We start from the raw sequence: 24,359 nt of genomic DNA on the forward strand, positions 1-24,359 counted from the left end.
GTGTGTGGACACAGGGGGACACCTCTGTTGTCAGCTCCTTGAAGAGTTCACCGTCTTGTGGCAAACGAGTGTGTGGCAATAAACGTTCAGGTCTGGACCCGTGTGAACGCGTATGTGTGGGTGTCCACTAAAAACATCCAGTGGAAGTGTGCTGCTGGGGTTTGGAGTTCACGGGTGATCGGTCCGTATCGGGTGTCCACTATCCTCGGCCCGGGGACTTATCAGCTGGAGTTACCCCCAATAATGCCCATACTCAACTCGTTCCCCAGGTCAGCGCTCTGGAGATTTGTGTTGCCTAAGGAGCATACATTGCTACTCCCATCTGCCCACGTTTGCCATAAACCTGCGAGTCAGGTGGTTGCTGAGGTGAACTCTGGTGGATCTAGGCATCCTCATCGTAGGTGGTTTTTTGGTGAGGTGCAGTGTTGAGGGTCCAGAGGCCCCTCATTGAAGGAGGGCTACTGTCATGATCCATTTTTGGATCTGTCAGATTCTGGATTCTCTTTTATAAACTTTTTCCCTTTCAGGCCATCGGGGGTTAATGTCAGTTTTTGTCACCGGTGGCCGCTGGTGTTACTACAACTGTAGCTAGTCGGCTGCTGGGTTTTTCCTTCCCCCGGTGGCCGTTGGTGTTACTACAACTGTAGTTAGACAGCAGTTGCTGACTACTCCCACTTCGCCTTATAAGGCCACCTGGTGCTGCAATTCACTGTTGGTAATAGCAGGTCCTTTGCAAACCAACCTTTGAGACGAGAGGAGCTATCTGGAGCAGTGCTTCTTACAGCTTATCTGGAGCAGTGGTGTTTCTGTTGAACGCTGAGTTCGGGTGCCTTACTCTGCTGCCTTGGAGCATTGGCAGCAGAGAAAGCTAAGTTGTTTGTTTTTCCCTGTCTGTTATTTTCCCTTGTGTTGCATTAGTGCAGCGGGGGGGGGGGGGGGGACCAGTGTCTGCACTTACCAATTCCCTACTGAGGGATAGGTGCAGGGTGAGTGAGGGCTGAGGTATCCTGGTCGGCGACGGTGTGAAAGAAGCCATATAGGGACGTCAGGCTAGTTCAGGGACACAACCTCAGGAGAGTGCAGGAGGTGTCCCTTTCACCGTTCCCCTATTGCAGGGCCCACCGTTGTAATGGTGTCCCCTTGTTTTGTCTTGTTGTTTGGTGACTGACCGATCGCGTCACCTAAGGCCAGTCACATCGTGACAGACATACCCAGCACCTGCAAGTTATTACATTTGGCGTAGTCAGCAGGATGTCACATGGAAGTGCGGAAGGGGTAGACCAAGCAATTGGGGGAGGCCCCAGGTCTAGCATTTCCCTGGGAGCCATGTTAAATAATTTGCCAAAGTTTTCTGGGAGCAATGTGATGTTGTGGAGCTGGACTGAGCACATCAGAGGAATGATGCAGATGCATCCCATGACACCAGCCCTGGAGGCAGAGATTGCGGTGATAGCCCTTGGAGGGAGTGGCACGGGACTCTGTTATGCTTAGGCTCCCCCAGGCAAGAGACACCCTGGACAAAGTTATACGTATACTTGAAGAGACGCATGGGGATCCCACTGACGTAGGGGAACTGCGCATGCGACTGTTTCACCGGGTGTAAAGAGAGGGGGAGATCGTGACGCAATATATGAATGCCTTGCAAGAGCTCCATACCACCATCATACGGAAGGACGGCGTAGGTATAGAGTCAGTTGACGTTCTACGAGATCAGCTGGAGACGGGTTTGCGGGACATGTTGATGAAGCAGGCCCTTCGAGAGCGCATGCGGGTAAAGACAGATAGGACTTTCTCTGAAGCTGGCAGTGAGACGCGCGCATGTGAGCAGGAGCAGGGATTGACGGTGCCAGTTGGGAAGGTACGGAGCGCGGAAGCAACTGCCACCACGGACACTATCCCTCAATGGGTGGAAGACCTGAAGCAGGAAATGAGACAGTTCCGTGAAGAGATGGCAGCGTCAAAAAGAAGTCAGGCGGTAGAGCCCGGCAATCTAGTACAAGACAGAGAAGTTGCCCCCCGACGCGAGACTGGTGCTACCAGAGGTGAAGTTCGGTTACATGCTATACCTGCGGAGAGCCTGGCCACATTGCCTGGTGGTGTCGCCGGGGGAGCCCACCATCCCCATGCCATCCGTTAAACTAGGTGGCTCCGAGCCCGAGGGACGCCGCCCTGAGTGTGAAAATTGGAGTAGCAAAAGTCCCACCAGCCTCGTTTCCACGTGCCCCCTGGTCTGGGCCGAAATCAATGGAAGAGCAGTGCGGTGCCTGATAGACACCGGCTGTCAAGTGACCACCATGCCCGTAAGATATTTCCACCGACACTTCGAGGAAGCACTGCGGCTGGAATGGGGCCAAGAGATCAAGCTCACGGTGGCCAACCACTTACTCATCCCGGTCGCAGGAGTGGTATGGATGAACATAGAGGTGTAATGTCACATGTGGCTCGATACACCGCCTCCAGCAGGGCGAATTTAAACAGAGTTAAGGGAAACACCGGGAAAACCGTTACAATGGAGGGCCCTGCAATAGGGAACGGGGACGTGGAGACCTCCTGCACTCCCCTGAGTCAGTGTCCCTACACTCCTGACGATTCCTAGGCAGGTTCCGCACCTGGCGACGAGCTGGATACCTCAAATCCATAGCTCGCCCTGCACCTATTCCTTTCTAGTGAATTGGACGGTGCAGAAACTAATCCCACCACTGCACTAATACACACACAAGGAAAGTCACAAACAGGGAAAAACACCACTTAGCTTTGCTCTGTTGCTATTGCTCCCAGCAACAGAGTATGACACCAAAGTTCAGCTTCACCCCTGAAGCTCGACACCTGAATTCAGCTTCCGCCTGAAGCTATTACACCAGAGCTCCCCTGAGCTGCCAGGAACTCCTCTCTGTAGTTCCTTCCTTCACCAGACTTGGTTGGAAAGGTGCAATATCACCAACAGTGAGTGAGACCACCTGCTACTCCTTTATAGACAGTAGCCAGGGTATTACACCTGCTTCATAATCACGTGCAATAACACTAGCGGCCACCGGGGGCAACTAAACTAAAGTAACCAGAGTGCAATGACCATAACAGCCACCGGTGGCAAAACTAGAACTAAAACAACCACAGTATAATGACCCTAATGGCCACCGGGGGGCAAAACTAACTTTAAGCAAACAGCTTAAAGGAAAAAAAAGGTTACTTGTGCAAAATCAGTCATAATTCAACCTGGATCATGACAAGAGGTCTGCGGAAGAGATGTGAGAAGAGGAGTAGTGCTGGTAGATGGTGAAACAGCTAAAGACCATACCGTAACCCTGGGAATGAATGTGCTTAAAGATCTTGGGAGTCTTCTCTTCAATGAGTCCCCAGAGGAGGTCCTTCGACAATGGAGTGACCAGACCCCTCAGAGACGGGTATTCCAACAGCTGATACGGACTGCACAGGTCTGAGAAGCATACAGTGACTGGAAAGAACTTGGCAAGGTCATCGTACCCGCCTCCATCAATCGAGTGTTGCCCCCTGGACGGACCGTGCTCCCCCTGCCTGTCCGAACTGGTATTCCACTGGAGAGGGTGGAGGTACAAGTTGAACCCTGCAAAGCTGACCTGCTGCCATCGGGGATATTGGTCATATGAACCTTGACTACTGTGTGGGATGGCACTGTCCTCGTACGCTGTGTGAATTTGGGGGAGACCGATGTAACTTTGCTCCCCAGGAGTGAAGTTGCTCTTATCCTGGGTATGCCGGACAAGCTAGTCCCATATGAGACAGTACAGCTGACTGCAAAGCCAGAAGACCTGTGGCTGGTGATCATCTCAGCAGGGGCAGCCCCAGACCCCAGATTGCTGCAAGAAGGGAGATGGATACTGGAACACATGTGGGCAGAGCTCTCAGCTGACTCCTCAGCAGGTTCCCCAGGTGGAAACCTTGTTAGGAAAATACCAAGAAGTGTTCGCCAAAGACGAAGATGACTTTGGGTGTACCACTGCCATCACACACGAGATACCCACCGGGGATGCGGCACCAATCTGGGAAAGGTATCGCCAGATACATCTGTGGGGGTATCAGAAGGTGAAAGGGATGCTATCACAGATGTTGAAGAAAGGAGTGATTTGTGAGAGTCAGAGCCCGTGGGCTGCCCCCATAGTCTTGGTGCAGAAGGACGGATCCTTACGTTTCGGTGTGGACTATCGCCGGCTCAACGCTTGTACGGTGCGAGACTTGTATACATTGCCAAGGATAGAGGAGTCCCTGACGGCACTAGGGAATGCCCGGTACTACTCCATGCTAGACTTGGCCAGTGGTTATTGGCAGGTACCCATGTCTGAACAAGATCGAGCCAAGACATCTTTCATCCTTCCAATGGGGTTATAAGAGTTCAACCGCATGCCCTTCAGGCTGGCCAATGCCCCGGGGACGTTTCAACGCTTCATGGAAAGATGTCTGGGAGACCTGAACTTTGAAGCTTTGAAGCCACTTTGATCTACCTGGACGATATCATCGTTTTTGCCCCCACCTTTGATGAATATCTGAAAAGACTGGAGCAGGTTCTAAGTCGGCTGCAAAAGTATGGGTTGAAAGTGAAGCCCCAAAAGTGTCACCTTTTCTGTACCCAGATTGAATACTTGGGGCACGTTGTCTCTGCTGAGGGAGTGAGGCCTTCTCAGGAGAAAATTGCCGCGGTACATCAGTGGCCGACCCCGAAGACAGTGAAGGATGTGCGTGCATTCCTGGGACTCACAGGATACTTCCGGCCCTTCGTAAAAGACTTTACCCGCAACGCAAATCACCTTCTGGAGTTGTTGAGGGGAGTATCCTCTTGTGCAAAAAACAGGATCATACAATGGGGAGAGCGCCAGGAAGAAGCATTCCAAGCCCTGAAGAAGGCTTTGACGGAGGCCCCCGTGCTGGCCTATGCTGACTTCACGCAGCCGTTCATCTTGCATACCGATGGGAGCCTACAGGGACTTGGGGCAGTGCTTTCGCAGATGCAGGACAGGAAAGAGTGCGTCATAGCGTACGCCAGTCATTCCTTACATGACTCAGAAAATAATCCGAATAATTACAGTTCATTCAAGCTGGAGTTGTTGGCGCTGGTGTGGGCAATGACTGAGAAGTTTGCAGAGTATCTGGCCAGCTCAGAAGTTCACGTGTGTACGGATAACAATAAATTGGCTCATCTCGAGACAGCAAAGCTAGGGGCCCTAGAACAGCGTTGTGTAGCCCAAATGGCAAAGTTCTGGTACAGGATCTCCTATAAGAGGGGAGTGGAGAATACTCATGCTGATATGTTGATGCCCTTTCTCGAGGAAATTATCGCAAACCTGCGCCCAGTCAGGATGAAGAGTTGGAGGCTGTGGAAGTCCCAGAGTTTGGAGAGACTGCCAGGACGGTGGCAGCAACGCGGGAAACAGTTCAGAAAAAGACCCGTAAGAGTTTGTTGGAGCAACCCCGCGATGAGTGGGTCCGAATACAGCAGGAGGACCAGGAGATAGCCCAGTTGGGGATGGTGGCTCATATCCAAACAGGTGCCCAGCCAGCGCGAGAGGAAATCTGCATCTCCTGAGATGTTGCGGATCCTGCGTCAGTGGGAAAGGCTGCAGTTGCGAGATGGCATCCTGTATCAGAAGATATTCCTCCAATCAGAACTCAGTCTTGTCTGGCAGACGGTGATCCCCTCGTGTTTGATAGAGCAGGTGCCTACAGACGTGCATGAAAAAAGAGCACATTTCGGTCCGGAAAAGACCTTCCAATGGTTGCAGTGCCTGTTTTACCATCCCAATATGAGGAACATCGTGGAAAGAGCCTGCCAGCAGTGGCGGAGTGGTGAATTGGTCAAACCACCTGAACAGCGGGCTCACACGGAGACAGTGAAATCCTCTGGACCCTTGGACCTGCTGGCCATAGATTACCTGACGATCGGGCCAGTGCATCAAGGCTATGAGCACTGTTTAAATGATGATAGAACACTTTACTAAGTTTGCCGTAGTGACGCCTACACGAGACCAAACAGCCAAGTCTGCTGCCTACGCAATCTGCAAGCATTTCATACAGGTGGAGGGATGCCCCAAACGTATTCACTCCGATCAGGGGGCCCGTTTCCTTGGGAAAGTGATAGAAGAGCTGCACAAGATAAACTAGTCCCGGACAACTCCTTATCACCCACAGGGGAACAGAGCTTGTGAGAGGATTAATCGCACCCTGATTCAAATGCTGCAAACTCTGGAAGAGGACCAGAAGGCACATTGGACTGAATAGGTGTGGGCATATAACAATCGGAAACACAGCATCACCGGCTTTACATCCTACTCTCTGCTCTTTGGACGACCCGGGAAAGAGTTGGTGGAGGAGTTAGAGCACGAAGAGGATTACCCAGACAGGGGTGTACTCCTGGGTTTAAGAACATCGGCTTCGGCTGCTGACTGTCCATTGGCTAGTACAGAACTGGCTGCAGGAGTTGGAACATCCTCAGGTAACCCCTCAGAAGGTGACAGCTCTACGGCCTGGAGACCGAGTCTTGGTGAGAGAAAAGCGTCCACACAATAAATTGGAGTACCGGTGGGAGAAGAGCCCATACAGGGTGAAACGCTAACTTGGCAACAAAGGTCCCGTCTATGAGGTACAGCCAGAAATGGAGGAAGGGACTCCCACTCGCACTCTGCATTGAAATATCTTGCGACCATGTTTGTCTCGGGATCCTGAACCAGTGCAAGTGGCTCCAGCGCCCCCACAGGCCGTACCATTGGTACATGTTGAAGACGAGGAAAACTCTCAATTTGCCCCAGGGGATACGGAGACAGGACTGGTGCCTGAAATTACCAACATGCTGGAAGTAACCCCAGCTCCTGTCCTTCCCGCTACAACTGACACCGCTGCTCCTTCTGCTTTGCGACGCTCTGAGCATTCAACGGCTGGTGTACCCCCTGTTCACTATAATCAAGATCAGTTCGTCTGGCAGCAGATTGTGCAGGGATTGGAAAATTGTCAACAAGAACTTCAGAAACTCTTGCCTGTGGAATGGCGATCACAAAGAGGGGGAATTTAAGGGGGTGAAGCACAAGAACAAGAAAGGGTTTACCTCCTCTGCTCCGTGTCTGGAAAAAAAAAGCTGCGCAGTAGGGTCGCCATGGGGAAGACTTTTGGACCTGGACCGATTGCTTCATGGGCCTGTGAGTAACAGTGGGGAAGAGAAAGTTGTGCTGGACAGGAAGGGGTGCAGGCAGAGGGCGGGAAGACAGAGCACGCTCAGGGCAGAGCAGCTTATGCAGGAGACAGAACAGGACAGCAGCTGCATGCAGGGGAGGAGACATCTCTCCAAGCCAGAAAGATAAGACAGGATGACATGACATACAGACTGCTGCCAGCGAGTACGTTGAAACAAAGGCCCCACTGATTAGGGGAACACGTCCTCCTGACCGTACAAAGACGGAGACCCGCGTGCGCAACCCTGGTGCCCGCGGTGACAGGTCAGAGCCCCTGATTTCAGCACAGAGACTTCACAAGAGACTGAGAATTGTTCCAGCAGAGAGGCTTAACAAGAGACTGTTAGTTTGGAGGCAAAGACTCAGAGCAGGGGAGCCCCAGTCAGTCCCAGTGTCCCCCTGCTTTCCACCTTAACCCTGGAGATCCCGGCTACCATCTACAGAGACTACAGCGTATACAGTGACTACAATGTAGACAGTAACTAAAGAGACTACAAGTGCCGCTGCTGACGGCGCCGACGTTGGAAAAGACGACCCTTCAAGCAAGATTCCTTCAGACTGATAAGTTTCATGAATACCCGTTAATCATCATTATCTGCTTTGACTTCTTGATAACTTTGCCTAAAGTTTCATAAACCATTATTTCATCATTCTTTTGCCAGTTTAACCCCCACTGTTTCCTCCCTGCGAGGAGGTTTAGATCCCTGTAAATAAAACCCTTTAAATTTTGGTCTGTCTCTGTTCCGTGGTGACATAACCAGCAACTGCAGGCTATTACATCTGCAAACCTCCTCCCCTCAAGAAACAGTACCCCACACTCATGATACACCACTATTATGGTTGAAAAAGAGCTGAAAACACTTTTGTGGCAACGCATATATATTCCCACACTTAACTGAATATTTCAGATTTTTCCCTATTTTATAAAATTTTGCTCGCGTTTCCCATCACGAATCCGAATGTGCCATATTCGTGCCAAATTTTTGCTTGGTGATCGTTTTCTGAAAAAATTTGCTCATCATTACTACTCACCTGGGTAGTCATATATAGGAGTCTCCTCTTTACTCCGTTCATCACCCCTCACATATGTCTCTGTAGCATTAATATGGGTCAGATCTTCACCCTGAAACAAGTATTGTAAAAGTCACAGACAGATGGAGAAGTCCCATCTATGATCAGCTCTAATCCTGCCATCTCCACCGCTCTCATTACACAAGTATAAAACATATAATACTGGTGGATAAAACAAGACTGAGCACAAGACCTTCACAGCCGTCTACACATCATAGGGGAGATCTCATGACACCTTCTCTCCATCTACCTGATGATCCTGAGGAACATTGGGATCTTCTTGTTTACAGTCCTGTGGAAGAAGAGGACGGGGACATCTCTCTGGTGTTGTCCTCTTACTGGATAGATCTGGAGGAAACACATACAGGGACTGAATTCATTCTTTACATACAGATAATTATAGGCCGTGTGTATTTAGTCCTGTCTATTACCTGGTGATGTGAGGGGCTGGGGAACCTCCATCATGACATCCTTGTACAGATCATTATGTCCTTCTAAATACTCCCACTCCTCCATGGAGAAATAGACGGAGACATCCTGACACCTTATAGGAACCTGACACATACAATGATACCATCATCCCCCGGTCCCTTCATAGCGTTACTGTATAATGTCCCAGCATTCCCAGCAGTGTCACCTCTCCAGTCAGCAGCTCAATCATCTTGTAGGTGAGTTCTAGGATCTTCTGGTCATTGATGTCCTCATGTATCAGGGGGTGAGGTGGAGGCCCAGTGATTGGGTTCAGGGTTCTTCCGCATCCCTCAGACACAGGGTCCTGACAGCGCTCACTAGAGGTCTTCTTCACTACTGTGTAATCCTGGTTATGGAGAGACACATTAATAAATCTCACTACAGACATTTCCAGAGTCCTCACCTCTCCAGTTCTGTCCATCTGTTATTCCCATAGATAAGAATGATGTAATGTGACGTCATCAGAATCTCTCACCTCTCCAGTAAGCCGGAAGAGGATCTCTAGGGTGAGGTGTAATATCCTCTCCGCCATCTTGTCTCTGTCCATATCCATCCTTGATGGGTAAATCAGGAAAATTCTATCCTATTCTATTCTATAGAAGATCTTCACTGAGAGGATCCGATATTGTAGAGACCTGAATGAGAAGATGAGCCAATTTAACATCATAAAAATCCTGTGTAATAATACAATTACTGGAGATAATAAGGGAAACACATGAGATTTATTATTTTACAGTATTTAGTGTAAAATAAAGACAGTCTGAATCAAGGGATGCAGAAACCTCTGAACAAAAGGAGATGAACGTCATCAAAATGACATAGGCAGGCTGACCCGAGTTTGGATGTGTTTCACTGCGACTCAATTTAGGACTATAGGTCAGATCTGAAAGCCATAATAGGCAAAATGGAGGTAATATGAGAACACTGTCAAACAAAGAAGTTTAACTTTAAATCGCCTGGTATGTGGTGGTCAATGGTAAAGTCAGTTTGTCATCTTCCCTACCTCCCAAACCACAAACAACATACATGTCGGGAACAACTCATGAGTCTAAGCATTTACTGCAAGTTATTAGGAGATACAATCCATCTTTACAGGTGACACCCTTTGGTACGACATCTGGACTTTAAGCAGGATTTATGGTGACTTTCAAAGTCTAGGGCCAAATATATCACAGAATAGGTTTGATGCTTCCTGCAGCAAATCAAGACCCAACATTTTTACAAATTTACTGTTTGGGAGATGAACAAATGCGAGCTGATCAATGTCATAAATCTATACCTGAGACACAAAAAAACAAAACAAAAAAAAAAAAAAAACATTGTTCTGAATTTGTAAAGATTTTTTCATCAACACAATCAGTTAGTAAACCATTGTAGAACAACCTTAGAAAGAATGCCAAGTGCGGAACATCAGGCTAAAGACACCGGTTGGTGAGCATAAAAGGAGATTTACGTCTCCCAGTGTTAACGAAGTAGCTATTGTAATGGTTGGACGGGACCTTCTAAGCCGAGCTGTACCGTATTTTGTGGATTATATAAGACGCTACCGATTATAAGACACACCCCACATTGAGAAAACTAGGGAAAAAAAAAACAAACTTTTTTATAATAAAATGGTGGTGCGACTTATTGCTTACTGGGGATGGCGGCTGCGGTGAAGCGGGGTACCAGGGTCGCAGCTGAAGGAGGCAAGAGTGGCGCAGGCTGGGATGAGGAAGGTGTTCCGATGTGTGGCGCGCAGCTGCTGGGGTCTCTGGTGCTGCGGGGGCTCTGCCAACATTGTGAAAGGCTAGAGCCACGGCAGTTCCATGGTTTCCTACGCGGTGGACTCCAGGAGAGTGGCTGCCAGGGGCGGCGCATGCGCAGATGGAGATCTCGGCACCAAGGTCTTGGGAGATGAGATTTCAGAGCTGAGATCTAACCTCTTATCTATGGACCAAGATTCAGAAGTAACTCTGACTACTAATATTCGGGTTCACGTGATGGGAAATACTACTGCGGACACATTTCCCGCCATCTGCTTTGCCTTGGAAACTGCAGGTTCCCTACAGATTCCATTACTGGCTTACTTTCCTTCCAGGAAGACTTTTACAGAATGACGTGCTCGGTACTGGAGGTCACTGACCAAGTTTTCCCCGATATTTGTAACAATTGTACAGTGCCTTGCGAAAGTATTCGGCCCCCTGGAACTTTTCAACCTTTTCCCACATATCATGCTTCAAACATAAAGATACCAAATGTAAATTTTTGGTGAAGAATCAACAACAAGTGGGGCACAATTGTGAAGTGGAACGAAATTTATTGGTTATTTAAAATTTTTGTGGAAATTCAAAAACTGAAAAGTGGGGCGTGCAATATTATTCGGCCCCTTTAACTTAATACCTTGTTGCGCCACCTTTTGCTGCGATTACAGCTGCAAGTCGCTTGGGGTATGTCTCTAACAGTTTTGTACACCGAGAGACTGAAATTCTTGCCCATTCTTCCTTGGCAAACAGCCCGAGCTCAGTGAGGTTGGATGGAGATGGTTTGTGAACAGCAGTTTTCAGCTCTTTCCACAGATTCTCGATTAGATTCAGGTCTGGACTTTGACTTGGCCATTCTAACACCTGGATACGTTTATTTGTGAACCATTCCATTGTAGATTTTGCTTTATGTTTGGGATCATTGTCTTGATGTAAGACAAATCTCCATCCCAGTCTCAAGTTTTTTGCATTTTGCAGACTCTTTTCTTCAAGAATGGTCCTGTATTTGGCTCCATCCATCTTACCATCAATTTTAACCATCTTCCCTGTCCCTGCTGAAGAAAAGCAGGCCCAAACCATGATGCTGCCACCACCATGTTTGACAGTGGGGATGGTGTGTTCAGGGTGATGAGCTGTTTTGCCTTTAAGACAAACATATCGTTTGGCATTGTTGCCAAAAAGTACGATTTTGGTTTCATCTGACCAGAGCACCTTCTTCCACACGTTTGGTGTGTCTCCCAGGTGGCTTGCTGCAAACTTTAAACGACACTTTTTATGGATATCTTTGAGAAATGGCTTTCTACTTGCCACTCTTCCATAAAGGCCAGATTTGTGCAGTGTATGACTGATTGTTGTCCTATGGACAGACTGTCCCACCTCAGCTGTAGATCTCTGCAGTTCATCCAGAGTGGTCATGGGCCTCTTGGCCGCACCTCTGATCAGTCTTCTCCTTGTTTGAAATGAAAGTTTAGAGGGACGGCCGGGTCTTGGTAGATTTGCAGTGGAATGATACTCCTTCCATTTCAATATATCACTTGCACAGTGCTCCTTGGGATGATTAGAGTGTTGGAAATCATTTTGTATCCAAATCCAGCCTTAAACTTCTCCACAACATCACGGATCTGCCTGTTGTGTTCCTTGGTCTTCATGATGCTCTCTGTGCTTCAAACAGAACCCTGAGACTATCACAGAGCAGGGGCATGTATACGGAGACTTGATTACACACAGGTGGATTATATTGATCAACATTAGTCATTTAGGACAACATTAATCATTCAGAGATCCACAATGAACTTCTGGAGTGAGTTTGCTGCAAGAGGCCGAATAATATTGCATGCCCACTTTTCAGTTTTTGCATTTCGTCGAAAATTTAAAATAACCAATAAATTTCGTTCAACTTCACAATTGTGTCCCACTTGTTGTTGATTCTTCACCAAAAATTTACATTTGGTATCTTTATGTTTGAAGCATGATATGTGGAAAAGGTTGAATAGTTCCAGGGGGCCGAATACTTTCGCAAGGCACTCTAACACCCATCAGCGGATTTGAGATCGCACAATCCTAGCGCCTAAAAACAGCAGTGTCAGGTCCATAATCTACAGATACAGGGGAGACGGCCCAGCCCAGCGACCACAGACAGGTCCATTGCTTCAGTCATGGAGAGTGACAAGCCAGCATGTCCCCATTGGAGTTCTTTAATTCTTTGGGGCCTCCTGGATTTCACCGCAGGGGCTCACTATAAGGATAGGAGCTCCGATAAGGTTACTGAGGAACTTTCACCACAAATTGTGTAACAGCACAAGGTCGTGTGTCCGAGTCTCAGCCCAACGTTATTGGGGCCACAATTCTTATAGGAAACTAAGGTGGAAATGTTTCCATTCTACGTCTCCCCCCACGTTACCAAGCGGCACGTCCCCCATTATAGGCGTCTGCAGGTCCCAATCCGACTTGTATTTACTATGAGCAGAACCAAAGCACAAGGTCAATCACTGACAGGAGCCGCAGGAATCTGGGGGCAGTGGTCACATGGGGAACTCTACGCTGCTTGTTCTAGGGCGGTGACCCCAAAATCTCCATATAGGAGGGGAAATAGAAAACACTGTTTACCAGAAAGCTCCAATAGATGACGGTGTATCTGTAATCAGTCTGACCCCTCTGTCCGCAGCTGTTACATCACTGTTCACACCACACAGGGACCCCAAAAGAGTCTCCTCAGTGCTGAAGGGGTTAATGTCCCCCACGCCCAATAATGGAGAATGTCCAGCACCGACCTCCGCCCGCAGAGCCACACTCCCCATAGAGAATAATGGAACCTCCGGCACCGACCTCCACCTGCAGAGCCTCACTCCACATAGAGAATAATGGAGCCTCCGGCACCGACCTCCACCCGCAGAGCCGCACTCCACATAGAGAATAATGGAGCCTCCAGCACCGACCTCCACCCGCAGAGCCGCACTCCACATAGAGAATAATGGAGCCTCCAGCACCGACCTCCACCCGCAGAGCCACACTCCACATAGAGAATAATTTAGCCTCCAGCACCGACCTCCACCCGCACTCCACATAGAGAATAATGGAGCATCCGGCACCGACCTCCACCCGCAGAGCCGCACTCCACATAGAGAATAATGGAGCCTCCGGCACCGACCTCCACCCGCAGAGCCGCACTCCACATAGAGAATAATGGAGCTTTCGGCACCGACTTCCACCCGCAGAGCCACACTCCACATAGAGAATAATGGAGCCTCTGGCACCGACCTCCACCCACAGAGCCGCACTCCACATAGAGAATAATGGAGCCTCTGGTACCGACCTCCACCCGCAGAGCCGCACTCCACATAGAGAATAATGGAGCCTCCGGCACCGACCTCCACCCGCAGAGCCACACTCCACATAGGTAATAATGGAGCCTCCGGCACCGACCTCCACCCGCAGAGCCACACTCCACATAGAGAATAATGGAGCCTCCGGCACCTACCTCCACCCGCAGAGCCACACTCCACATAGAGCATAATGGAGCCTCCGGCACCGACCTCCACCCGCAGACCCGCACTCCACATAGAGAATAATGGAGCCTCCGGCACCGACCTCCACCCGCAGAGCCGCACTCCACATAGAGAATAATGGAGCCTCCGGCACCGACCTCCACCCGCAGAGCCACACTCCACATAGAGAATAATGGAGCCTCCAGCACCTACCTCCACCCGCAGAGCCGCACTCCACATAGAGAATAATGGAGCCTCCGGCACCGACCTCCACCCGCAGAGCCACACTCCACATAGAGAATAATGGAGCCTCTGGCACCTACCTCCACCCGCAGAGCCACACTCCATATAGAGAATAATGGAGCCTCCGGCACCGACCTCCACCCGCAGACCCGCACTCCACAGAGAATAATGGAGCCTCCGGCACAGACCTCCACCCGCAGTGCCGCACTCCACATAGAGAATAATGGAGCCTCCAGCACCGACCTCCACCCGCAGAGCCGCACTCCACATAGAGAATAATGGAGCCTCCAGCACCTACCTCCACCCGCAGAGCCGCACTCCACATAGAGAATAATGGAGCCTCCGGCACCTACCTCCACCCGCAGAGCCCCACTCCACATAGAGAATAATGGAGCCTCCGCCACCTACCTCCACCCGCAGAGCCACACTCCATATAGAGAATAATGGAGCCTCCGGCACCGACCTCCACCCGCAGAGCCACACTCCACATAGAGAATAATGGAGCCTCCGGCACCTACCTCCACCCGCAGAGCCGCACTCCACATAGAGAATAATGGAGCCTCCAGCACCGACCTCCACCCGCAGAGCCGCACTCCACATAGAGAATAATGGAGCCTCCGGCACCGACCTCCACCCGCAGAGCCACACTCCACATAGAGAATAATGGGGCCTCCAGCACCGACCTCCACCCACAGAGCCGCACTCCACATAAATAATGGAGGCTCCAGCACCGACCTCCACCCGCAGAGCCACACTCCACATAGAGAATAATGGAGCCTCCAGCACCGACCTCCACCCGCAGAGCCGTACTCCACATAAATAATGGAGGCTCCAGCACCGACCTCCACCCGCAGAGCCACACTCCACATAGAGAATGGAGCCTCCAGCACCGACCTCCACCCGCAGAGCCGCACTCCACATAAATAATGGAGGCTCCAGCACCGACCTCCACCCGCAGAGCCGCACTCCACATAGAGAATAATGGAGCCTCCAGCACCGACCTCCACCCGCAGAGCCGCACTCCACATAGAGAATAATGCAGCCTCCGGCACCGACCTCCACCCGCAGAGCCGTACTCCACATAAATAATGGAGGCTCCAGCACCGATCTCCACCCGCAGAGCCACACTCCACATAGAGAATAATGGAGCCTCCCGCACCGACCTCCACCCGCAGAGCCGTACTCCACATAAATAATGGAGCCTCCAGCACCGACCTCCACCCGCAGAGCCACACTCCACATAGAGAATAATGGAGCCTCCGGCACCGACCTCCACCCGCAGAGCCGTACTCCACATAAATAATGGAGCCTCCAGCACCGACCTCCACATAAATAATGGAGGCTCCAGCACCGACCTCCACCCGCAGAGCCGCACTCCACATAGAGAATAATGGAGCCTCCGGCACCGACCTCCACCCGCAGAGCCACACTCCACATAGAGAATAATGGAGCCTCCGGCACCGACCTCCACCCGCAGAGCCGCACTCCACATAGAGAATAATGGAGCCTCCAGCACCGACCTCCACCCGCAGAGCCGCACTCCACATAGAGAATAATGGAGCCTCCGGCACCGACCTCCACCCGCAGAGCCGCACTCCACATAGAGAATAATGGAGCCTCCAGCACCGACCTCCACCCGCAGAGCCACACTCCACATAGAGAATAATGGAGCCTCTGGCACCGACCTCCACCCGCAGAGCCGCACTCCACATAGAGAATAATGGAGCCTCCGGCACCGACCTCCACCTACAGAGCCGCACTCCACATAGAGAATAATGGAGCCTCCGGCACCGACCTCCACCCGCAGAGCCGCACTCCACATAGAGAATAATGGAGCCTCCAGCACCGACCTCCACCCGCAGAGCCACACTCCACATAGAGAATAATGGAGCCTCCAGCACCGACCTCCACCCGCAGAGCCGCACTCCACATAGAGAATAATGGAGCCTCCAACACCGACCTCCACCCGCAGAGCCACACTCCACATAGAGAATAAGGGAGCCTCTGGCACCTACCTCCACCCGCAGAGCCGCACTCCACATAGAGAATAATGGAGCCTCCGGCACCGACCTCCACCCGCAGAGCCGCACTCCACATAGAGAATAATGGAGCTTCCAGCATCGACCTCCACCCGCAGAGCCGCACTCCACATAGAGAATAATGGGGCCTCCAGCACCGACCTCCACCCGCAGAGCCGCACTCCACATAGAGAATAATGGAGCCTCCGGCACCGACCTCCACCCGCAGAGCCACACTCCACATAGAGAATAATGGAGCCTCCGGCACCGACCTCCACCCGCAGAGCCACACTCCACATAGAGAATAATGGAGCCTCCAGCACCGACCTCCACCCGCAGAGCCGCACTCCACATAGAGAATAATGGAGCCTCCAGCACCGACCTCCACCCGCAGAGCCGCACTCCACATAGAGAATAATGGAGCCTCCAGCACCTACCTCCACCCGCAGAGCCGCACTCCACATAGAGAATAATGGAGCCTCCAGCGCCGACCTCCACCCGCAGAGCCGCACTCCACATATACGGCTGCTCTGTGCGCACAGGACCTGTGATGAGGTCACAGGAGGGGAGGAGTCAGGGGTCACATGATCAGGGCCCTCAGTGTGTGCAGGCCTCTGCTGTGCTGGTTGTCATGGTGCTGGATGAGGGGACGTTTCTCTGTGGGGTCAGGAGGGGTTTACAGTGTGGTGCTTTGTGGCTTCAGGTACCCTGCCTCTGTCTCTGTTCCTGGCGTGTCCTTACACGTGCAGGCCTCCGTCTCTGTACTCTGCCCTGACGTGTCTCCCTACACGTGCAGGCCTTCGTCTCTGTCCCTGGCGTGTCTCTACACGTGCAGGCCTCCGCTCTGAACCTCTCCCTGGCGTGTCTACATGTGCAGGCCTCCGCTCTGTACCCTGTCTAGTCCCAAGGTCCTTCCTTGGCCCGGCTCTGGGCTTCGGCCTACGCTCCGCTGCTAGACTGTCCCTGTCATGCTCTCCGCATGCGCAGGTCTCTGCCTCGTTCTTTGTCTTGTCCCTGTTGTTTCGTGCGCTCTTGCACATTTCGTACTAGGCTTTGCCATGCTGTCTCGCATGTGGCTCTGTCCTGTACCCTTTGCCTAGCCCTGCCTTCTGGCTCCGTGCCTCTGTGCACGTGCCTGGTCGCCTGTGCCTACCTGGTGTGCCTCAGCCGTGCCGCCTCTAGCCGTGCCCGCTTGCAACAGCCATCGTCAGTACCACCTGCCGGTGCTCCCAGCCGTGGTCTCTGTGCTCCCTTGCACTCACGCTGGTTCTCGCACTGTGCCTTTTCGTGCTACTTTTGCACAAAGCCTTTGTCTCTTTTGCTCTTCTCTGTTCCCTAGTTTGCCTGCCGGATTCCATAACCTGCCGACCGCTGCCAGAGGTCCGGACCTAGATGACTGCGGCCTGATGTCCGGAGCTGGTGTCCGTAGCCAGATACCTGGACCCTGTCGGTCGATGCCAGCATTTGGATTCCGATGCCACTGTACTCTGTGCCTCTCCCTGGCATGCCCCTTGGTATGCGCAGGCCACCGTCCTGTGAACCTGACCCGTCCCTGGCATGCCCCTTGGCATGCGCAGGCCACCGTCCTGTGAACCTGACCCGTCCCTGGCATGCCCCTTGGCATGCGCAGGTCTCTGTGAACCTGATCCTGGCGTGTCCGTTGACACGCACCATGTCACTAACTCTCTTGTTTCCTTGCATGGAACCCTGGCTAACTTCTGGATGTCCGGATCCTGCCGATCACCCTCTGAGCTACAGACCCTGAAGCCCTGGTTGATCGTGGACTGTTGTCCGATGTCCGTGTACCATCTACACGTTCCATGCCTGGACCTCGGCGTGCCATTGCACGCACCCTGTTTCATGAACTCTGTGTGTTTACGTTTGCTCCTGTTGCACCCTGAAGAGTTCCTCAAGTCTTGGACCGCGGCGTGCCCTTGCACGCACCTTGTCTTATGTTCTGTGTGTTCACGTTTTGCACCTGTTGTACCTGAAGTCTTCCTTAATGAAGTTTCTTTGAAGTAACGGCTCATCTTGCCTTGTCTTGTTTCCCTGAGCCGGCCGTCTGGTCCAGCTGCTGTGGTGGCTCACCCCCTTGGTCTTGCCCCTGGCACTCCCTGTATAGGGGGTGGTTCTCATTAGGTCAGCTCGCCCTAGGTGGGTGGGTGCCACGGCCCAGAGGGTCCACTCTTTCTAAGAAGAACGACTCAGCGTAAGCTGACGCTCGTCACACTAAACTTCTACATTCAGGTCCCGTGCATCTTTATTTTCCGGCTGTTCTTGTCCCCAGGAGTCCCTACTTTGCGGGTGAGTCCCTGCTTAGCGGAGGCTGTACGCTGGCGCTGTCAGGATCCTGACAGCCAATTTGTTTATGCCCCTTATTAGATTGGTATATTCTGAAAGCAGAGAAAAAGAGGCCAGAGTGCTGATATAGTGGGGGGTGAAGTCGTGTGACCAGTGTTTTATGCATCAGACGTGTTGGACTTTTTGCAGGGTTTTTTGCGTGATTGCACAGCGTCTTTCCTGTCCTGTCTAGTCAGTGTGGGCCCCATCATTTGCTCAGTCTATTTTCCTGCCTGCGTTTGTTTTCATCTTGTCTCACCGACAATATATGCTTGGGGGCTATCTATTCCTTTGGGGTCTGCTCTGGGGCAGTTTAGATTTCCCCTTTCTTGCTTTAGGCTTAGTTAGCTCTCCGGCTGAGCCGAGGCGTCTAGGATCATCGTAGGTACGCTCCACGGCTACTGCTACTTGTGTGGCTAGGATCAGGGGTCTGCAATCCGCTTAGTTACCAACCTCTGGTTTTCTGGTGGCTTAGCTTGGGCTTTCTCTCCTTCTCGGTGACCCAATCATAACACCCGTAGTTGCCACCCTAAGCACACATTGTGTGCCATTCTGGTTGGGGATCTTAACAGAATTAAAAGAAACTGCAGTGATTTTATTATCCGCAATAGGGAAGTTAGTGAAACCTGTTCCAGACTTAAAAAAAAGAGGTTACTCTACTTGCACCCTTAATTGGGCCACTAATATTATTTCCTCTAAAGATAGATCTGATATGGTGAATAAAGGACAAGATAAAAATAATAAAATCTCTAAAGAACTATAAAGTAAGTGATAATCTATCCAATACAGCCCTCAATTTAATCACATAAAACAAACCATCTATAAGTTACGTCCCATATTATATCAGGATTCTATCCTGTTTGCTCTTCTTGAACTGGGTTGTGTAAGGCTAAGTGCACACGTTGCAGATTTTGATGCGGATCCGCAGCATTTTTGGACGCACGGAATTGCATCAAATCCGCAGTGTAGAGCACAACCAATTTTATTCAATGGGAAATCCAGTATTGGGGTGCACATGCTGTGGAAAAATCCGCTCGGATTCGCAGCGTTTAATTTTCCACAGCATGTCAATTCTTTTTGCGGATCTGCAGCAATTCTGCACCCATTGACTTCCATTTAGTCAGCTCTGCAGCAAAACCGCAGGTGTAGAAATATTTGCGGATTTGCTGCAAAGCTGCGTGCGAAAAGCACTGCAGATAGGGAGGAAGAGTGTGTGGGTGGAGACTGTGTGTGTGGGCGGATACTATGTGTGCGGAGAAGATGTGCGTGCCTGTTTATCTGCGGCAGGTGTGTCTGCGCAGCTGTGAGTGTGTTTAGGCAGGTATCGTCTGATGGGACTACTAGTCCCATCCGGCTATGTCTGCTGTCACATAGAACAGTGACAGCATTAGCCGATGATGGGATAGTAGTCCCATCATCAGGCTACTGTGTTGAATAGTAAAAAAAAAAAAAACACACACATATAGTACACATACTCGCCAAACAGCTAATCCCTGACGCCCTTGATTGCCTGCAAAAAAATAAAATAATAAACCAACAGTATACTCCCTGTTCTGATGTAATCCATTTAATAATGATTTCTATGGGGCCTCAAAAATGGGCCGCTAAAATTCGTCAGAACGCCATACACCGTATGGCCGTGAGGGCAGTATTTACGGCTGTGAAAAAATATCTAGCTTGGTCAATATTTTTCACGGCTTACGGACACGACCCCCATTGAAAATGAATGGGGCCGCAAAAACAACGGAGGCTTGCTCACTGTGTTGATTTTGCGGAAGACCGTGAAGACCGTTTTTGCGGAACGCCGTATTTTAATAAAACACTCTCATGTACTTCCTGTTTATCACTATGAAGTTTATTATCACTACATGCTTGCAGAGAGACAAGATACAACATGGATCTGGAGAGAATCATCGTTCTTGTTCAGGTATGTAGGGGTGCTGAAAAGCCCCCTGCCCCCTTCATTGTAGAGGAGTGTAGGCGAGGCTGCAGTTATGGGGGACCGTTGGTACTGTTTTATGTTGTGATGGGGGCCATACAGAGATTGGAGGGGGGTGTTAAAAGATAGAGGGGTTGCATAGAGTGCAAATGAAGGGTTGGCTGAGTGTTCAAAAGCGGTGCTGCAGAGTGCAAAAGAGGGGTTACATACTGTGCAAATGAAGGGTTGGCTGAGGGTGCAAAAGAGGGGTTTTCAGAGTGCAAGAGAGGGGTTGCAAACAGTGTTTTCTATCCCAAAATATGCTATTGCTAATCACCCCTCTTTTTCCGCTTCAGGATTATCCCTGCATTTGGGATTCCAGGAGTGAGAGCTATCACGACCGGGACATTATATAACGGGCTTGGGAGGATGTTGCCTAATACCTCATCCCTAACCGCTGGCAGCTCGCAGATGACAAGGAGCAAGACTTTATATGTAAGTACTCAGCACATGACATGAAACACTTGTTTTTAACAATTAAAACAGTACTTTATTGAGTTATGTTTTTTTCTTCCACTACAGTGAAATCCATTAAGACCAAGTGGGGATCTGCCAGGTGTCAGGTAGCGCTGTCATTCAAGGTTGGGGGACACTCGCTTGGCAGCCACACAATCAGATCCAGCTCGGGTTTTCATAAGCCAAACATAGTCCATGAGGTTTATTTGTCATCATAAACCACAGCCATATAAACAGCATTACAGGATAGCGTCCATTATACAGGCTATTCAGCCTCATCCTTATCTCACCCAAGTCAGGGTTCCCACATGGCTGTTCCTCAAGGCTGCAGAAATCCACTCCTCAGGGACTCTCAGACGCTGACCGCCATTACACACACAGCCGCTCCACAGGCTGTTAGTGAGGAGATCCTTCTCCTCACGGGACCTTCCAAACTGGACCAATCAGGTCCCAGCATTCACCACATGTGACCTATCCTAGCCACATTATATGGTCTATAGCCACGCCCACCGGGTCACGTGATTATGACCTCATCACAGGTCCTTCACACACTCATAGCCTTTTAATACAGGCGTTTTCAGACACACCCCTGGGTGGGTTTGTAGGTAACCAGAACCCGCCCATCTCTCTAGTTACCTGAAGACTTCTCCCTTATACTTAGAAACAACACTTCAGCAGTGATATTGCTGATCCCACATCCCCAAGTCTCCATCTCAAAGCCACCCACTTTGAGATACATAACTATCCTTCAGGATTCTGCCACTCATCTGTTCTCTTGGGATGTCCACACAGCGCCCCCTAGTGGACACAGTGGTCATTACACCACACGGGGACCTGTTGTGAGTTCATTTTTTCCTTCACCATTGAGGTCTGATGAACTCCCTCCTCTAGTGAAGGAAGGTAGTGAGACTGATTACCAAACACCTGGGCAGCTAGATGATGACTGGGTGGCTGGAATTGAGGACTGGATATAAGGCTGCCGACGCCCTTCTTCCTGGCTGGTGATTCTGTTATGATGAGTCACCGAAGGAGGAAAAAACAAAATACCAGCTATGTCCAGAAAAACCAGAGAGGTTGGCAGCAATCGGATTGCAGACACCTGAACCTATCCACAACAACTAGCAGTAGCCGTGGGGGTTCCTACGGTGCCCTAGACCCCTCAATCACAGCCAGAGAACTATATAGCCTAAAGACAGAAAGGGGAAAAACTAAACTGCCCCAGAGCAGACCCCAAAGCAATAGGCAGCCCCCAACATATAATGATGGTGAAGCAAGATGAAAACACTAACACAGATAGAAAGATAGGTTGAGCAAATGATGGGGCCCAAGCTAACTACATAGGACAGGATAGGAAAGCTGCTGTCTGCCATCCGCAAAAACCCTATCAAAATGAGCCAACCGACTGATAGGAAAAACAGGCCCTGAAGTCGCTAGGCTTCAAAAGACTATATCAGCACTCAGGTATATTCTGAAGACAGAGCAAAATATCAACAGATCAGAGACAAAAATGGAATTCAGCTCACCCCCGGCCGGGGATGGCAGAACTCCCAAAAAACAAGGCAAAACAAAACTGAAGAGTACAAAGCAGAGCAGAAAAACTTAGCTTTGAGATGCAGGAATCAGACTGGTCTCCAAGAATCCAGCAGGAAAATCACCAGCCAGGAAGAAGGGCGTCGGCAGCCTTATATCCAGTCCTCAATTCCAGCCACCCAGTCATCATCTAGCTGCCCAGGTGTTTGGTAATCAGTCTCACTACCTTCCTTCACTAGAGGAGGGAGTTCATCAGACCTCAATGGTGAAGGGAAAAATGAACTCACAACAGGGACCAATTCAAAAGAGAGTTAAAGGCCAAAGCAGAGAGGGAGAGGTCTGGAGAGGCTGGTGGTAAAGAAAAAAAGCTGTTTAGATTTGCTAAACAGCTTCAGTTTCTGCTTCCTATCCTTGGCATGTGCGAGTAAGTATACATACATATACAGTATATGTATCCTCCATGTTGATGTTTGTTGTCTAGCTACATAAATTGTCTGTTCTCATTTTCAGAACTGAAGAAAGTCTACTGGCAGGGTCTACACAATCCCAGCAGCAGCAGTCTAGCAGCAGTGGTGCAACAACTGCTTTTGAGTCAAGCAAAACAACCATGATTGCAGAAGACAGTAGCTTCTGCTGCTACTGCTTCTGCTGCTGCAGCCCTAGAAATGATGCCTCCATCAGAGATTTCACAAGAGATACTTGAATTTTTAAGAAAAAGAAACAAAGGTCCAGAGGAGGAGCTATTGAGAAGCTTCAGACCATATTTTCGTAATGTGCTCCTGGAAAACAATAAGAGCTGCATTAGCATGATCAACAGTGTAATCTACATATGTTCCCATGAACCACATCCAATTGATTTGGAGGAGGCTATTGATGGGTTCAAACAGTCAACGAGGCGTAGAGTACGCGATACTTTCATGCAGCGTCAGGCTACTGCAACTCTGCCACAGTCTTCCGGTGCCACGTTGCAATTTCAGGGCTCATCTAGTCTTTTTAGCACTCCTCAATCTTCAGAGCATTCCCAGACGGGGATGCCTGACCATGACATCCCCAATTTCCTAAATATGTGAATGGAATTGCAACCTGACATGTTGTAATTCCAAAAGCCCTTTTTTTGTAATGACAATTGGGGTAAAGGTTTTTTTTCGTATGTAAGAAATATTTCTGTACAAAATATTTTTACCAAGAACAAAAATTTTCTTAAATAAAACTTTAGCAAAGTAAAACTTTGTGAGAATTATTTTTGATTGCGATATGTAAGTCCAGGGAAATCAGCCGCTACAATCCACTCTTTGGGTCTTAATATTCATTTGATGAAATGGCCGCCTGCTGCCAGGAGACGGCTCCATGGGAAGACACAAAATAATCTGCAAAAACCACTCGAATTGCAATTGCAGCTGCAGCAGGCAACCAAAATTAAAGGGAATCTGTCACCCCTTTTTTCGAATATGAGCTGCCGGCACTGACATCAGGGGATTATATACAGCATTCTGTAATGCTGTAGATAAGCCACCGATGTAACCTGAAAGATAACAAAAAAGAGATTACACTCCCCGGGGGGGGCGGTCTGGTCCGATGGGTGTCGTGGTCCGGTCCGGCGCCTCCCATCTTCTATCGGTGACATCCTCTTCTTTCCTTCCTGTCGTGGCTCCTGCGCAGGTGCACTGCTCTGCCCTGTTGAGGGCAGAGCAGTATACTGCAGAGCGCAGGCGCCGGAGCTCTCCCGGCTCCTGCACACTGCAGGACTCTGCTCTGTCCCTCTTTTTAGGTGAGTATAAAAGCTCGGTCGACCACAGTTTTCTGCACTTCTGGAAAGGACACAGCTGAACAGAGGC

At 50.2% G+C, this 24,359-nt stretch overlaps 1 protein-coding gene and 1 long non-coding RNA gene across 3 annotated transcripts in view; one reads left to right on the plus strand and one right to left on the minus strand.

Moving 5' to 3' along the window:
• The window catches only part of LOC141094244 (uncharacterized), a 101,632-nt gene that overhangs the window by 29,012 nt on the left and 48,261 nt on the right, over window positions 1-24,359 (minus strand). The window contains exons 1-6 of one of the 2 annotated variants that reach the window (XM_073580062.1): window positions 16,658-16,793; window positions 9,208-9,367; window positions 8,899-9,078; window positions 8,693-8,816; window positions 8,512-8,609; window positions 8,223-8,313 (exon numbers count right to left, since the gene is read on the minus strand). In XM_073580062.1, coding sequence (XP_073436163.1) covers window positions 8,223-8,313; window positions 8,512-8,609; window positions 8,693-8,816; window positions 8,899-9,078; window positions 9,208-9,285 — 571 coding nt within the window. In that variant the 5' untranslated portion in view covers window positions 9,286-9,367; window positions 16,658-16,793. Of the gene's footprint in view, window positions 1-8,222; window positions 8,314-8,511; window positions 8,610-8,692; window positions 8,817-8,898; window positions 9,079-9,207; window positions 9,368-16,657; window positions 16,794-24,359 lie in introns of those variants that run through there. The other variant, XM_073580063.1, reaches the window with a different exon arrangement.
• Window positions 16,805-18,242, plus strand: LOC141094371 (uncharacterized). The gene is made up of 2 exons (XR_012233041.1): window positions 16,805-16,923; window positions 17,560-18,242. It is a non-coding gene; the product is annotated as an uncharacterized lncRNA (long non-coding RNA).

Source organism: Dendrobates tinctorius, unplaced genomic scaffold, assembly GCF_039654945.1.
Source record: "Dendrobates tinctorius isolate UK_male_01 unplaced genomic scaffold, ASM3965494v1 ptg000063l, whole genome shotgun sequence".
In the NCBI taxonomy this organism is placed as follows: domain Eukaryota; kingdom Metazoa; phylum Chordata; class Amphibia; order Anura; family Dendrobatidae; genus Dendrobates; species Dendrobates tinctorius.